The following is a 16,172-nucleotide window of genomic DNA, read 5'->3' as shown; positions in this document are numbered from 1 at the left end:
ATCTGTATTGTTGTCTTTCATTGTTTCCTCTGAATCTAACTTTCTTTGTAATTTTTAAAATTACTTTTAAAATCCCCAACTCATTGAAAAAATGTATGGATTAAACATTAGCCACCTTCCTGATTTATTCTAACTTGAAAAGCAGGAAGTTAATAACTTGTTATACAACATAATGAAAGCTGTAACTGCATGACAGAGAAAATACTGTGGACCCAAAATGGGGAAAAGCATGAATTTTCTGTTCACAGAGTCAGATTAAGGAAACTTTGCAAAGCTTTTCTTTTGAGCTGGTCTTTTAAAATAGGACTTAGGTTCACAGGAAATAGGGCAAGTCATTCAGGGCAGTCATTCAGAGAAATAGTAAAAACATAAGTAAGTCTGGGACTCATTTGAATGCTTCATTCTAACTACATCTCCAGTTCTGAGGGGTAGAGAGAAGCAGGGGAAAAATTGTATCTTATTAGTGGCTCATATAATCCTTTCAGCAATCCTATGATAAGCATTAAATACACAAAATGTTACACATGTATATAATTTGTTCCCCCCCACACACCTTTTCTTTAACTATGGAATCTAAATCACAAAAAAGTAACTTAACCAAAGTTAAGAGCTAGGATATGGAGGAACCAGAACCCTGTGGGTCTTTCCAGTTCTCAGGCATTACATCCAATCTGCCTCACACATCTTGTTGCTGTGACAGTTAAGGAGTAACTCATTTGATTCCCAGTGTATGTTCCAAGAAATACCAGTTCATCGAGCTGCTATTTAAAAAAGTTAATAACATGACCCAACAAGTTTAGGGAACTTAATCAGATATGCTATCCCCAACCCCCTGCTTTAAAGCTGTATAGTCCTTGTTAGACCGTCCACATCTTGGTGAAGTCTTGCTATAAAAAATCCTATTTAATTTAGTTTAGTCCAGCATTTCTCCAGTTTATGTAACCACTGAGGTTTGTGTGTTTTTGTGCTCAAGTTGCATCTGACTTCTTGAGGCCCCAAGGACTGTAGCCCCCCCAGGCTCCTCTTTCCATGCAGTTCACGCAAGAATACTGGAGTGGGTTGCCATGTCCTCCTCCTCCAGGGGATCTTCCCAACAATGTCTCTTGTGTCTCCCTCATAGGCAGGGGGATCCTTTACCACTAGCGTCATCTGGGAAGCCCAACCACTGAGATACCTATTCATATACAAATGGGAGAAAGCCACAGTAGATAGTATGGTGTTGTAAAGTACATTTGGTGGAGAATTAGCAGAGACAGTTCTGTATTTTAGAAAGTTCATTCCAGTGGCATATGGAGGACAGTTTGGAGGGAAAGACTGGTTCTCCCAATCAGGAAGTGGAGCCTGTTTCTCTCCTTGAACCTGGATATGACTTGTGACACCCTACTGTCTACTGACAGGGTGCACTGTTCTGGAGGGTCACAGCCACTTACTCCACCAAAGTGCCTACGTGTTTACCAGACCTAGTGAAAACGCCTCAAATGCTCTCTGACTTCAGCTCCCTAACCCCTTCTATGTTCCTCAGTTCAAACACAAAGCAATAAAACCAGCTCTCCAAGCAGTTTCTGATGACCAATAATCAGAGTCTAATGTGTTCGGCGTCAGACATCAGGAACTGCATCACTAGTGTAAGTTAGGCTCTTAGTACCAAAGATTAGTAACCTTGAGACAAAATAGAAGAGGGGAACCTAAAATATGATGACTGTCACAAAACTGACAATTTCTATATGACTCAAAAACTTGATGAGTACAATGCAAAATGAAATTGTCTGGAGTCTTTTGGGGGTTAGTCCTTCTGTCAGATACAACATAGTGACTATCTCCTATCTGGGTTCAAAGAGTTCAAAACTCGCCCTAGAGGAACCCCTGCAGCAATGGAAAGGTTTCACTTGGGAGTTTCTGAGTTTTCTGGGACAGGAAGGAGAGCCGCTCTTCACTCACTGAGACTGAGGCTTTTAAGGTCAAAGACATTTAGGACTTAATCATCAGATCCCAGAGGAGAGCTCATCCTTCTGAACAGAACACTGGAAACGATTACTTGCCAGGGAAAAACAGCAGAAGGCATACCTGTGGCTGATTCACATTGATGTATGGCAGAAACCAATGCAATATTGTAAAGCAATTATCCTCCAGTTAAAAAAAGAAAATAGCAGAAGGCTTCCCAGAGGGATTGGCATTTGAGCTGGATGATAATGGTAGATTGTAATTCAGAGGGAAAGGAGAGGAAAAGGGGGAACGTTAAGATAAAACGTCAAGTAAAAGGGAGATTAACTCTGAGAACCAAACCAGGTGGATGCGTATTATCACATAATCTTCAGAAAAGGCTCAGGAGAAGGCCATCGTCTCCACTTCACAGCTGGAGAAACCAATGGCTCAGGAAAGTTAACTAGCACAAAGCATATACTCAATTATCTGCTGGAGAGTTGGATTGAGGGGTGCAGCAGCCAGACAACTGCACACAAGTACTTAGCCACTCAGTGGAGTCTGAGTCTGTGATCCCATGGACTGTATCCCACCAGACTCCTTGGTTCATGGGATTCCACAGACAAGAATACTGGAGTGGGTATTCCCTTCTCCAGGGTGTCTTCCAGACTCAGGAATTGAACCTGCATTTCCTACACTGGCAGGTGTGTTCTTTACCACTGAGCCACCAGGAAAGCCCAAAATGCAATTTCAGTTCAGTTCAGTCGCTCAGTCGTGTCCGACTCTTTGCGACCCCATGAATCGCAGCACGCCAGGCCTCCCTGTCCATCACCAACTCCCGGAGTTCACTCAGACTCATGTCCATCGAGTCCGTGATGCCATCCAGCCATCTCATCCTCGGTCGTCCCCTTCTCCTTCTGCCCCCAATCCCTCCCAGCATCAGAGTCTTTTCCAGTGAGTCAACTCTTCCGCATGAGGTGTCCAAAGTACTGGAGTTTCAGCTTTAGCATCATTCCTTCCAAAGAAATCCCAGGGTTGATCTCCTTCAGAATGGACTGGTTGGATCTCCTTGCAGTGCAAGGGACTCTCAAGAGTCTTCTCCAACACCACAGTTCAAAAGCATCAATTCTTCGGCACTCCGCCTTCACATTCCAACTCTCACATCCATACATGACCACAGGAAAAACAGCCTTGACTAGACAGACCTTAGTCGGCAAAGTAATGTCTCTGCTTTTGAATATACTATCTAGGTTGGTCATAACTTTTCTTCCAAGGAGTAAGCGTCTGTTAATTTCATGGCTGCAGTCACCATCTGCAGTGATTTTGGAGCCCAAAAAAATAAAGTCTGACACTGTTTCCCCATCTATTTCCCATGAAGTGATGGGACCAGATGCCGTGATCTTCGTTTTCTGAATGTTGAGCTTTAAGCCAACTTTTTCACTCTCCTCTTTCACTTTCATCAAGAGGCTTTTAGCTCCTCTTCACTTTCTGCCATAAGGGTGGTGTCATCTGCATATCTGAGATTATTGATATTTCTCCCGGCAATCTTGATTCTAGCTGGTGTTTCTTCCAGTCCAGCGTTCCTCATGATGTACTCTGCATATAAGTTAAATAAGCAGGGTGACAATATATAGCCTTGACGGACTCCTTTTCCTATTTGGAACCAGTCTGTTGTTCCATGTCCAGTTCTAACTGTTGCTTCCTGACCTGCATATAGGTTTCTCAAGAGGCAGGTCAGGCGGTCTGGTATTCCCATCTCTTTCAGAATTTTCCACAGTTTATTGTGATCCACACAGTCAAAGGATTTGGCATAGTCAATAAAGCAGAAATAGATGTTTTTCTGGAACTCTCTTGCTTTTTCCATGATCCAGCGGATGTTGGCAATTTGATCTCTGGTTCCTCTGCCTTTTCTAAAACCAGCTCGAACATCAGGGAGTTCACAGTTCAAGTATTGCTGAAGTCTGGCTTGGAGAATTTTGAACATTACTTTACTAGCATGTAGTGGTACCAAAATGTCACTGTAAGTTATTTGTAAGGATACAGAGCAGTTACTTACCAGAACTGTTACTGGGAAGTATAGTGTATGTGTCGGGAAAATAAAGAATTCATGAGCTATTTAGGGTGCTGATGTGGTCCAGATCCCCAGAGGCATGCTGGAATAGCTGGTTACCAAATTCCAAAGGAGGATATTTTCCTAAAATACTCAGGACTGGCAGCCTTTTTAAGTGTTTAACAGATATTTGAAGACTATCAATTTAAAGGGGCCCAAATGACATATACCCAGACAACACTAATTCAAAAAGATACATGCTAGGAAAGATTGAAGGCAGGAAGAGAAGGGGATGACAGAGGATGAGACGGTTGGATGGCATCACTGACTCGATAGACATGAGTTTGAGTAAGCTCCAGGAGTTGGTGATGGACAGGGAAGCCTGGGTTTGCAGTCCATGGGGTCGCAAAGTCAGACACACCTGAGCAACTGAACTGAACATGCACACCTATGGTCATAGCAGCATTATTCACAATAGCCAGGACGTGGCAACAACCTGAATGGCCCACAGAGGACTGGATAAAGACAATGTGGGAAATACATACAATGGAAGTTACCCATAGGAAAGAATGAAAAATGCCAGTTACAGCATCATGGCTGGACCTAGAGATTATCATACTAAATGAAGTAAATCAAAGAAAGACAAATACCACATGAAATTACTTATATGAGGAATCTGAAATATGGCACAAATGAATCTATCTGTAACAGAAACATACAGACATAGAGAACAGACTTGTGGTTGCCAAGGAGGAGGGAGTTGGGGAGTGGAAGGACTAGGAGTTTGGGGATTTACTCGAGGTAAACTATTACATGCAGGATGGATAAACAGCAAGGTCCTACTGTATAGCAGAGGGAACTGTATTCAGTATCCTGTGATAAACTGTGTTGGAGAAGAATATAAAAAAGAGAATGTCTATTATATGTGTATAACTGAGTCACTTTGCTGTACAGCACAACACTGTAAATCAGTTATACTTCAATTTAAAAAATAAGATTAAATAATAGAGAGGCCCAAAAGAATAGTGTGTCTGGATACCCTACTTGTTCTGAGTGGTTACAGAAGAGTCAGTCCTAAATCTGCTAACTGCAGAGCCAGTACCAAAGCCTGTAGCATGCGGCTGAAACACAGACCGGCAGACAGACAGACATGAGTAGACCGAGATGGAGAGGAATTCAATGGTGATTATAAAGCTTGTGCTTCACAGGTGTGTCTGACAGTAACCCTAGTGTGTGTTTCTCCAACTTTTTATCACAGCCACAACATTTTCAGATAGTTTAAATCCTTTAGGGAACAAGATGAGAATGAGTGGACAGCAGATCTCCACTGATAAAGAAATCGACGACCATGTATTTGTTATCCTCAGGAAATTACTACAATCAAGGGGAGATCCGTAAGAAGGAACTCTTGCAGAGCTGTGATGTTCTGGGGATTCCCCCCTCCAACGTAATGATTATTGAAAACAGGTAAATTTATCTTTTAACAATGTGGAAATTCAGTGGCAATAAATACACCGTGATACACTCAAAAGACACAAAAAAACTCATGTGGGTGGGTAAGAACATTCTTATTTGAGAAGCTGCCCGAATATAGTTTCACATTTGTTTTCAAGTGGCAGTGTAACACAAATGAATTTTTTCAACTTCTGTTCAGATTTTGTCTTAAGATAGCTACTTGTTTAATCTTTAAAAAATAATATAAAATATGTCAGAAGTGTAGAGAACAGTATTATGAGCCCTCATGAGCCTGTTGCCTAAGGCCGGTAGTTACCAAGCCTTTGCTATGCGTGCATCTATCCCCATATAATATATCGTGTGTGTGTGAAGTTTTAGGGGTTATTTTGCAGTTAAAACTGAGCTGTGTTTTTTCTTTTTATTGGAGTATAGTTGATTTACAATGTTGTAGTTAGCTTCTGCTGCATGGCAAAATGAATCTGTTATATATATACACATATCCACTGTTTTTTCAGATTCTTTTCCTATATAGGCCATTACAGAGTACTGAGCAGAATGCCCTGTGCTAAACAGTAGGGCCTTATGTATTTTTATATAACAGTGTGTATATGTCAGTCCCAGTCTCCCAATTTTTTCCTCCCATGTATGAAGTATTTTAAAGAAAACCCAGCCATCAGGTTATTCTACCATATGTACTTAAGGATAGATCTCTTAAGAAGATAGACTTTTTTCATGCAGCCACAACATCATTAGCAACCCATCAAACAAAATTGATAGTAATGGCAATTCATTGGTTTGTCAAACACCCAGTCCATTTTGAGCTGCTCTGAGTAGCTCAAAAGTGTTATTTCACAGTAGGTTTGTTCAAATCAGGGTATAAACAAAGTGTACACACTATAGCTGGTTGATATGCTTCATATCCCTTCCCCCTCCCAATGTGATTGATTGTTGAAAAAACTGAAGCAGTCGTCATGTAGAGAGACTTGTCTGTCTGCTTCCGCGTGATATTGCCTCAGTGGTGGTTTTATCCTCTGTTTGTTTGCAAACTGGAAATGGGCACTAACTTTCAGGGAGCAGAATCATTTTAGGAGACGTGTACTGTCTTACTTTCAGTGATCCTACAATCAGCTGGTGTGTTTACGTGGTAACGGCCAATCCTTTTCATTGTAAAGACCCACATCAACCTTTCATGTAGTGCTTTCATGATTAGTAATCATTAATTAAGTAGAGATTGCAAAATGGTGAGTCTCTAAATATCTCCTGAGTTCCAAATATACCAGCTATAATTCTTCTATAAAGCAGAACTTTATCAACTGGGGCTGTTTAGTTACCCTGATATATATAGTTTGACTCCAAAAGACAGGCTAAAATGCTTCTTTCCCTTTTGTCGCCATTTTCAGAATAGGAGTTGATCCCCTATGTACCTGCAGCAGTAACCAATTATTTATTGGTTTGTCGGATGGGGCAGGCAGGAACTTTGCAGAAGGCAATGGCACCCCACTCCAGTACTCTTGCCTGGAAAATCCCAAGGATGGAGGAGCCTGGTAGGCTGCAGTCCATGGGGTCACTAAGAGTCAGACACGACTGAGTGACTTTACTTTCCACTTTCATGCATTGGAGAAGGAAATGGCAACCCACTCCAGTGTTCTTGCCTGGAGAATCCCAGGGACTGGGGAGCCTGGTGGGCTGCCGTCTATGGGGTCGCACAGAGTCAGACACGACTGAAGCGACTTAGCAGCAGCAGCAGCAGCAGGCAGGAACTTACGTGTTCAGTTTTTCAGTTTAACTCATTATGCTCTTTGATACTGCAATCATCTCCTCTTTGGCCATTGAGCCTTTTCTTGTTGGCACATATGTCCTTTTGATAAGAAATTAAGAATCTGACTTAATTTATTATACTTTTTATATATCCAAAAGATCATGCAGCTTCAGCAACATCCCCTACTTGTAAGATGCTACTCATAAGAGAAGTCTTAAATGTTTTAAAAATAAATGATTCCACAGCTAGTTTGAAGATTCAAAGAAGCCAGGTGTCTTAGTCTGCTCAGGCCACCATGGCAAAATACCAGAGTCTGGGCAGTTTAAACAACAGAAATGTATTTTTCTCTCACAATTCTGGAGGTTGAAAGTATAAAATCAAGCTGCAGCAGGGTTGATTTCTGGAGAGGGTTTCCTTCTTGGCATGCAGATGGCCATCTTCTCCCTATCTGCTCACAAGCAGTGGGGAGAGGGAAGTTTCTTCGTCTTCTTACAAGGCCACCAGTCCTATAGGGTTGCTGCTGCTGCTACTCAGTCGCTTCAGTTGTGTCTGACCCTGTGCGACCCCATAGACAGCAGACCACCTGGCTCCTCTATCCTTGGGATTCTCCAGGCAAGAACACTGGAGTGGATTGCCATTTCCTTCTCCAATGCATGAAAGTGAAAAGTGAAAGTAAAGTTGCTCTGTTATGTCCGACTCTTAGTGACCCCATGGACTGTAGCCTACCAGGCTCCTCCGTCCATGGGATTTTCCAAGCAAGAGTACTGGAGTGGGTTGCCATTTCCTTCTCCCCTATAGGTTTAGGGCTCAACATTATGACCTCATTTAACCTTGTACACGTCCGTGCTAAGGTCACTTCAGTTGTGTCTGACTCTGCGACCCTGTGGACCATAACATAGCCCACCAGGCTCCTCTGTCCATGGGGATTCTCCAAGCAAGAATACTGGAGTGGATTGCCATGCCCTCCTCCAGAGTATCTTCCCAAGCCAGGGATTGAACACAAGTCTCTTATGTCTCCTGCACTGGCATGTGGGTTCTTTACCACTATCACCATCTAGGAAGCCCCTCACTTAACCTTAATGACCTCCTAAAGACCTCATTTCCAAATACAGTCATATTGGGGAATAAGGCTTCAACCCTTGGATTTGTGGAGAACTGGCAGCATGCAGTTTTCAGTCTTTTCAGCCTCTAGTTTCCTAACCGAGCAATGCAGAGCTCTGGAATCTTGCTCTGGGTTATTTAGACGAGTCAAAGGGAAGGATGAAGGGGACGAAGAGAAGGGAAAGTTTCACAAAAGGCCCACATTCAGAATAATCATGGTAACATTCAATTCACTATCAGTGCCAAGGACCTCGCTAAACACATGATCTTGAAAATAATCCAATTATTTCCCCAGGTTAGAGATGAGAAACAGAGGACTAGTGAGAGGTTGAGTCATCTGCCCGGGGTCATCCAGCTGACCCTAGCAGAGCAAGCCTTGCAGCCAAGGCCATCTGGTCACTGCGCCCTGACTCCTCCAAGCCTGACTCATAGTCGCACAAAGGTCACCTCGTTCAATTCTTCAACTGACTGTACAAAGACAGATTTTTTTATGATCCTTTTTTTAGTTTCACACAAAGAAACTGAAGCTTAAGAGACTCCTCTGAGGTCAGACGTTTAATAAATGACAGTCAGTGCTAGGATTCGGAAATAGAAAGGAAGACGGAATTGATTCCTGACTTTCTGCAGGAAAGTAGGTCACCACTTTGTTAGGGTAAGCGAATGACCAACATGCTTAAGAAAACATCTGAGGTTGTGTACTGTCAGTGCTTTCTTCCATTGCTCTGAACTTCATGGCTTGATTCCAAGGAGGCATTTAGCCAGAGGAGCTCACCTAAGTAAACCCCTTAGCCAACACCTTAAAGAGAGAAAACAGTTCCATTTTCAAGAGAAGGCATCTGAGTCATTAGACAACTAAGTGGATACTCTTGGTAACCTTACCCAGTTCCTTAATACTTGTAGGTTCTGCTAATTTAAAGGACCATGTGATGTTTAAATGAATGTTATTAACAGATACAGATTAAATCTCCTGGAATGGGCAAGGCACCATGCTAGAGGCTGAAGAAAAAGAACAGTTCAAGGTCCAGTAACTGAATAATGGGTGTTGGCCTGATAGGCACCACTGCTGTGTTTGCACAAATGGTGGTTGTGCACGTGCTGAGGTTCAGGCCTAGAAGAGGGCTTAGAGACTCTCTCCCGGACACTTGGGAACTGAATGTGACTGGGAAATGCAGCCTACAGACTGAGTATTCTTTTGTTGCTTTTGTGCTGGAGTCCATAGAATTGTTTCATTTACATTTCAAAACAAAAAGTAAACACACATTTCTGTATGTATATTCTAAAAGAACACACACCAGACTTGTCAGTAGCCACTGCTCTTTAGTTGGGCCAGGGAAGAAGAACACTGCTGCTGCTGCTAAGTCGACTCCGTGCCACCCCAAAGACAGCAGCCCACCAGGCTCCCTCATCCCTGGGATTCTCCAGGCAAGAACACTGGGGTGGGTTGCCATTTCCTTCTCCAATGCATGAAAGTGAAAAGTGAAAGTGAAGTAGCTTAGCCGTCTTAGCGACCCCATGGACTGCAGCCTACCAGGCTTCTCCGTCCATGTGATTTTCCAGGCAAGAACACTAGCACTTCTTAATTTCACAGAATTCTATACAATTTTATTTCGCTTCTGTTTTGTTTTTTTTTTAAGGAAGCCTGTATTACTTTTTAAAAGACAAACAGACTTCAGAGATACTGCAAGTTCAGGCCCAGTCCGCCGCATTAAAGCAAGTCAATAGGAAATGTTTGGTTTCCCAGTGCGTATAAAAGTAACGTCAACACTATACCGTAGTCTATTAAGTGTGCAATAGCATTATATCTAAAAAAAAATAACATACATAACATAACATTCTACTTAATTGAAAAGTAGATATCATCTGCACCTTCAGCCAGTTGTAACAATAACATCAAAGATCACGGATCACATATCACCGTAACTAATATGATAATAATAATGAAAAAGTTTGAAATATTGCAAGAATTACTGAAATGTCACACAGATACAAAATAAGCAAATGTTGTTGGAAAGATGGCGCCAGTAGTAGACTTGCTGTCATAGGTCCACAGCCCTTCAGTTCATTTAAAATGAAGTATCTTCGAAGCACAATGCTGCTGCTGCTAAGTCACTTCCGTCGTGTCCGACTCTGTGCGACCCCATAGACATCAGCCCACTAGGCTCCCCTGCCTCTAGGATTCTCCAGGCAAGAACACTGGTGTGGGTTGCCATTTCCTTCTCCAGTGCATGAAAGTGAAAAGTGAAAGTGAAGTCACTCAGTCCTGTCTTGAAGTGCAATAAAATGATTATATATTTTTAAAGACTACTTCTACGTGACTAATAAAAATTCTTCCCTCTGTACTCAGCTTCTATCCATACAAGTGAAGGCTAAATTAGAAACAATTCTGTATACATTTTGGTAAGTTTGAAGCATAGAATAGAGTTCCTTGAAAAGATAGTAATGATTTTTAAGCCTTTTTATAAACACTGTGGTCTTCTCAGGGCCTCATTCTGAAGGACCAGTGGGCAGAGGGTCAGATGCGCTGCTCCAAAGGGCTTAGGCTGGAAATGGGGAGGGGTTTAAGGGGGGCTTCCCTGGTGGCTCACATGGTAAAGAATCTGCCTGCAACGCAGGAGACCCAGGTTCGATCTCTGCATCGAGAATATCCCTTGGAGGAGGGCATGGCAACCCACTCCAGTATTCTTGCCTGGAGAATCCTCATGGACAGAGAAGCCTGGTGGGCTACGACACACACACACACACACACACACACACACACACACACACACACACACACACACACACACACACACACACACACACACACACACACACACACACACACACACACACACACACACACACACACACACACACACACACACACACACACACACACACACACACACACACTGATTGTAATGAAATAAAACAAAGTAGACCTTCCAGTCATAACCAGGCCCATAAACACGCATCAGGGCCCAACAACCAACCGTTGGGAGAAACTTTTGGGGTCTCGGAGGTGATTGTGGTCTGATCCTTGCTCCTAGCATCCCATACCTGCTGTACCCACATCACATCTATTCCCACCACAAAAGCAGAGGATTCCCAGCACCCCAGTCTGTTCTCGTATGCAAGTCAGACTGCAAACACACCAAGCTTTCTTCTGCACCCACACTCATGCACGTACCCAACCCTCCTCTGCCTGCTTCCTCCCCTCCCAGCTCCCCACATCCTAGCTCTCTAGCAAACTCCTATTCATCCTTGAAATCCAGCTCAAGATTACCTTCGACTCTGCAACATCCATGATGTGCCCAGATTTTCCTGGGCACTTTGGCTACATTGTCATTGTCCCATCATATCACAACATATACATTTTTTTTACTCCATAAGCCCCTCTGTATCTTTTATTCCTGTATCCCCAACCAGTGTCCTAACACTTAATACATAGTTGCTCAATGCATGTTTGTTGAGTAAACAGGCTACTTGGCTCATACCAGAAGGTTCCTTCCTGTGGCAGCTCGTAAGTGTGTGGCCTCCAACCCCCTTTCCTCGATTTTTTTTTCATTGACCCAGAAATGGTGAATAGCAAACCAATTCCTGAGACTTCAGTAAAACTGTTTTCACTTTTTTTAAAGAAAACAGCCTTGATCCCTGACTTGCATGGTTATTTTTAGCCTTTTGGAAGTCCTAAGTGAGGTTTGGGAGTATTTTTCTACATCTTGATTTTCCCACTCTGTCTGTTTGGCTCCACCATCCTAAGATTTATCTTTTCTCCCAGTGCTCGTCTCAACATCATCCTGGCATTAACAAGCCCAAGACCTTAACAGACTGATTTGAATTGAACAAGGAAATAGAATCCAGTACCCACCAGGCAACATAAATGAGCCTGGCCCACTACCAGTTCCTGAAGTCTCTGTGTTTTCCAATAAATGCACACAAATCAGTGCACACAAATGCACACACATCAGCCCCAAAGCAGAGAGTCTGGGGCTGCTGGGGTCCCACTGGTAACTAACCCCCTCTCCTCTTGAGACCCTGTAAAAGCCGGCCCCTTCCAGAAACCAAAACAGACTATATGCCAAGTGCCAAAGTGAACGTGACCAAGTGTCCTCTTACTGTAAAGAGATAAAACGAAGCTCCTCGCAGGGCCTTTTCTCCAAAGACACAAAGAAGTGACTCGGTACAGTGAGGGCAGCGTTCCAGTCCCAGCTGGCAAGAGCAGGGCAGGGCTCCCATCCTCCCAGAGGCCACAAAGGACAGCGACGTTTCCTAGAAAAGGAGCCGTGGGAGGAGACTGCAGTGGACTGAGCTGATACAGAGCAACTTTGCCAACATGGAAGGCTGCTCCCATGCTATTTCAAAGGCAAGTTATTCTGGGAGCTGGAGGGAGGCTGGGTCGTCAAGTCAGGTGTCAGTTTAGAAGAAGAGTGGGACCAGGGAGGCTGGCCTCAACAAGGCAGGTATTTGTGGCTGATTCTGCTCCTTGAAAGAGGCTGTAAATAAACCACAAAAATAGGAACCAAGGTGACTGTGTGTTGTGATATTCATTACAGCAAAAAAAAAAACTGATAGCAACCTAACGTAGCAGTAGGTGATTAATTATATAGCCATGGTCCAGAACATTAAGCCACAATTTAAGTTTCTTTTTAATATTAAAAAAAATTGAATAAATAAAGTTTCTTTTTAATATTTATTTATTTGGCTGCCTCGGGATATTCCTTACATCATTTGGGATCTTTTGTTGCAGTAGTTGCAGCACTTGGGCTTAGTTGCCCACGGCATGTAGGGTCTTAATTCCCTAACCAGGGATCGAACCCAAGTCTCTTGCATCAGAAGTATGCAGTCTTAATCACTGGACCGCCCAGGCAGTCCCACACAATTCAAAGTTTTCCATGCATAGTTCATAATCTAGGAAGATGTTCCTGATAGAATATTGAGTTTAAAAAGCAGAATATACTTCGTACACTCTTCTGTATTTTCCTTAGTTTTAATAATGAGCATACATCAGTTGTAAACCGACAGTTTCACTGAATTTATTTTACAGTATATTGTTTCTGGGAAGGTGAGGCTTGATTCTGAGGCACTTCCAAATCCTGTTGGAAGTGCCAAGGTAGAGCACTGCTGGCCAGCTGTGTACCCCCTCTCTGGGGCATCTCACCAGGCGGGTATATTCCATGTCCTGTGACTTTCTGATATGGTGTTTTACTTGCTTCATCAAAGTTGCTGCTCTGTAAATTATTTCTTTTGCTGTCATTTGCTATGGAGTTTGAGGGAAGAGAGTGAAATGGGGATGTTGCTAGGACTATAAGTGGAAGTCCATGTTTCAACTTATACAGATTCCTGCTGGCAGTTGAAGAAAGGGTGAATATGAGGAAAATCAAGACCAGAGAAAAGAAAAAGAGGGAAGTACAGTGTGATGGAAGAGCTCTCTTCCAGGAGTCATGAAATTTGGCTTCAGCTTGTAAGGCTGTATGACCTTTGGCAAATAATGCCCTCTCTCTGGGCTTCTCTCGTCATATTTGCAACGACTGGATGAGATGGTGACTTTTCCTAAAGCTCCTAGATCTTCTTGGGCAGAGCAGAACCTGTTTATATGTGGTTGTTCTATAAACGGAGGGTCATGTGCTCAACTCAGCAATGTAGCTGATTTAAGTGCTTACCATTTTACTGAGGGCTTCCCTAGTGGCTCAGACGGTAAAGCGTCTGCCTGCAATGCCGGAGACCCAGGTTTGATTCCTGGCTCAGGAAGATCCCCTGGAGAAAGAAATGGCAATCCACTCCAGCCCTCTTGCCTGGAAAATCCCATGGACGGAGGAGCCTGATAGGCTACAGTCCATGGGGTTTCAAAGAGTTGGATACGACTGAGCGGCTTCACTTTCACTTTCATTTTACCGAGCACTTCTACATTTCATGACACCCATGGCAGACTATGTCCCTTGTCACACACTTTGGTCCTTTCCTCAGGAAGCAGAGTAGGGATTTTTTTAATTAACAAATTAACATTTTTATTCTTATTTATTTATTTGGCTGCACCGGGTCTTAGTTGCAGCATGCACATGGGATCTTTTTTAATGTATATAATTATTTACTTATTTATTTTTGGCTGGGCTGGGTCTTCACTGCTACACAGGCTTTTCCCTAGTTGCGGCGAGTGGGGGCTACTCTCATGTTGCGGTACTTCTGCATGCTGCTCACTGCAGCGGCTTCTCTTGTTGAGAAGCACGGGCTCCAGGGCATGAGGGCTCAGCAGTCCTCAGGCTCTAGAGAACAGGCTCAATAGTTGTGGTGCGCAGGCTTTGCTGCTCTGCAGCAGATGGGATCTTCCCAGATCAGGGAACCATGTCTCCTGTATCAACAGGCAGATTCTTTACCACTGAGCCACCAAGGAAGCCCTGAATAGGGATATTAAAAAACTAAGAAGTAGATCCTTTAAGAACCAAACTGAGTTTAGCCAGCTCACCCTTGCCCCCACTGTCATAGTCCATCTGGGCAGCTAGAACAAAAACACTGCAGACTGGGTGGCTCATAACAGAATTGTGTCACACGGTTCTGGAGGCTGAGAAGTCCAAAATCACAGTGTCAGCAGATGAGGTGTCTGGTGGGGCCATGTCTCCTGCTTCACGGACTGCTCCCTTCTTGCTGTGTCCTCACGTGGTGGCAGGACCAAGGGAGTGCTCTAGGGTTTCTATTCTAAGGACACTAGTCCCATTCAGGAGGATTCTGCCCTCGTGACCTCACTACCTACCAGAGGCCCCACCTCCAAATACCATCACATTGGGGAAATGGGTTTCAACATATGGATTTTTAGGGGACACAAATGTTCAGTCTATAGCATCTGCAGTAATTGCACTAGGAACCAAAAACTCTGGATGAGAGGCAACTAATTCTCTCCCACTCAAGCCTTACAGACAAAGTCTGCGTGCAGAAGAAAGGTTACCGGGTCAGCCTTTCAGATTATTTCCCTACCACACCAAGTTCCAAGAAAAAAGTCTTAGTCATCTGGGGGATGAGAGCCCTCAGGACAAGAAACACTGCAGCTGCCTGTGTGTGCTGCAACGTAAGATGGTGTGGTGGTCCTCTGGCAAAACTGTCATGGTGAGACAGGCCTGGTCTGCATGCTCCGTCACTCAGTCATCTCCAACTCTTTGACACCCCCTGAGCTATAGCCCACCAGGCTTCTCTGTCCATGGAATTCTCCAAACAGGAATACTGGAGTGGGTTGCCATTTCCTCTTCCAGGGGATCTTCCCAACCCAGGGATCGAACCTGGGTCTGCCTGCATTTGCAGGCAGATTCTTTACCGCTGAGCCACTTTGGAAGCCCCATAGCTTAACTAGCCAGTTTCTGTATTAGAAGGATTTATAGGGTTTACTCTTTTTCAGGTTTTCTTTTTCTTCTTTTTTCCTTTTTTAATAATACTGTCACCCTCACATATATAGTCAGTTGATTTTCAACAGTGCTGCCAAGACAATTCACTGAGGCAATATAGTCTCTTCTGCAAATGGATACCCACATACCAGAGAACAAGCTTCCCTTCCCCTCCACTAAACACAAAAATTAGCTCAAATAGACCCAAATAAGAAGAGCTAAAACTATCAAACACTTGCAAGAAAATATAGGAGTAAATCTTCATGAGTTTAGGTTAGGCAGAACCTTCTTAGATATGACACCAAAAGTATCAACCACTAGCAAAAGGAAAAACAGACCAAATTAAAACCTTTTTTGCTTGATGCATGCCATCAAGAACATGAAAAGACAACTCGCAGAATGAGAGAAAACATTTGCAAAGCATATATCTGAAAAAGGATTAATATCCAGAGATCAATACAGACAAATATAATATATCTTTATATATTATATAGTATATATGGGCTTCCCTGGTGGCTCAGCAGTAAAAAAAAATCTG

At 43.3% G+C, this 16,172-nt stretch overlaps 2 protein-coding genes across 6 annotated transcripts in view; one reads left to right on the top strand and one right to left on the bottom strand.

Annotated features, from left to right (window-relative positions):
* Positions 1-16,172, top strand: part of PIGL (phosphatidylinositol glycan anchor biosynthesis class L) — a 51,827-nt gene that overhangs the window by 4,139 nt on the left and 31,516 nt on the right. For all 3 annotated transcript variants that reach the window (XM_027974841.3, XM_060395475.1, XM_015098669.4), the window contains exon 2: positions 5,338-5,437. In XM_027974841.3, coding sequence (XP_027830642.1) covers positions 5,338-5,437 — 100 coding nt within the window. The remainder of the gene's footprint in view (positions 1-5,337; positions 5,438-16,172) is intronic.
* NCOR1 (nuclear receptor corepressor 1) overlaps positions 1-16,172 on the bottom strand; it is a 154,513-nt gene that overhangs the window by 118,409 nt on the left and 19,932 nt on the right. For 2 of the 3 annotated variants that reach the window (XM_060395457.1, XM_060395460.1), the window contains exon 3: positions 12,384-12,760. The exons of the other annotated variant lie outside the window; for it this stretch is intronic. The gene's annotated coding sequence lies outside the window, so the exon portion shown is untranslated. The remainder of the gene's footprint in view (positions 1-12,383; positions 12,761-16,172) is intronic. 3 annotated transcript variants of the gene reach the window in all.

Source organism: Ovis aries, chromosome 11 (assembly GCF_016772045.2).
Source record: "Ovis aries strain OAR_USU_Benz2616 breed Rambouillet chromosome 11, ARS-UI_Ramb_v3.0, whole genome shotgun sequence".
NCBI classification, from domain to species: domain Eukaryota; kingdom Metazoa; phylum Chordata; class Mammalia; order Artiodactyla; family Bovidae; genus Ovis; species Ovis aries.
This window is presented reverse-complemented; position numbering and strand designations above follow the sequence as displayed.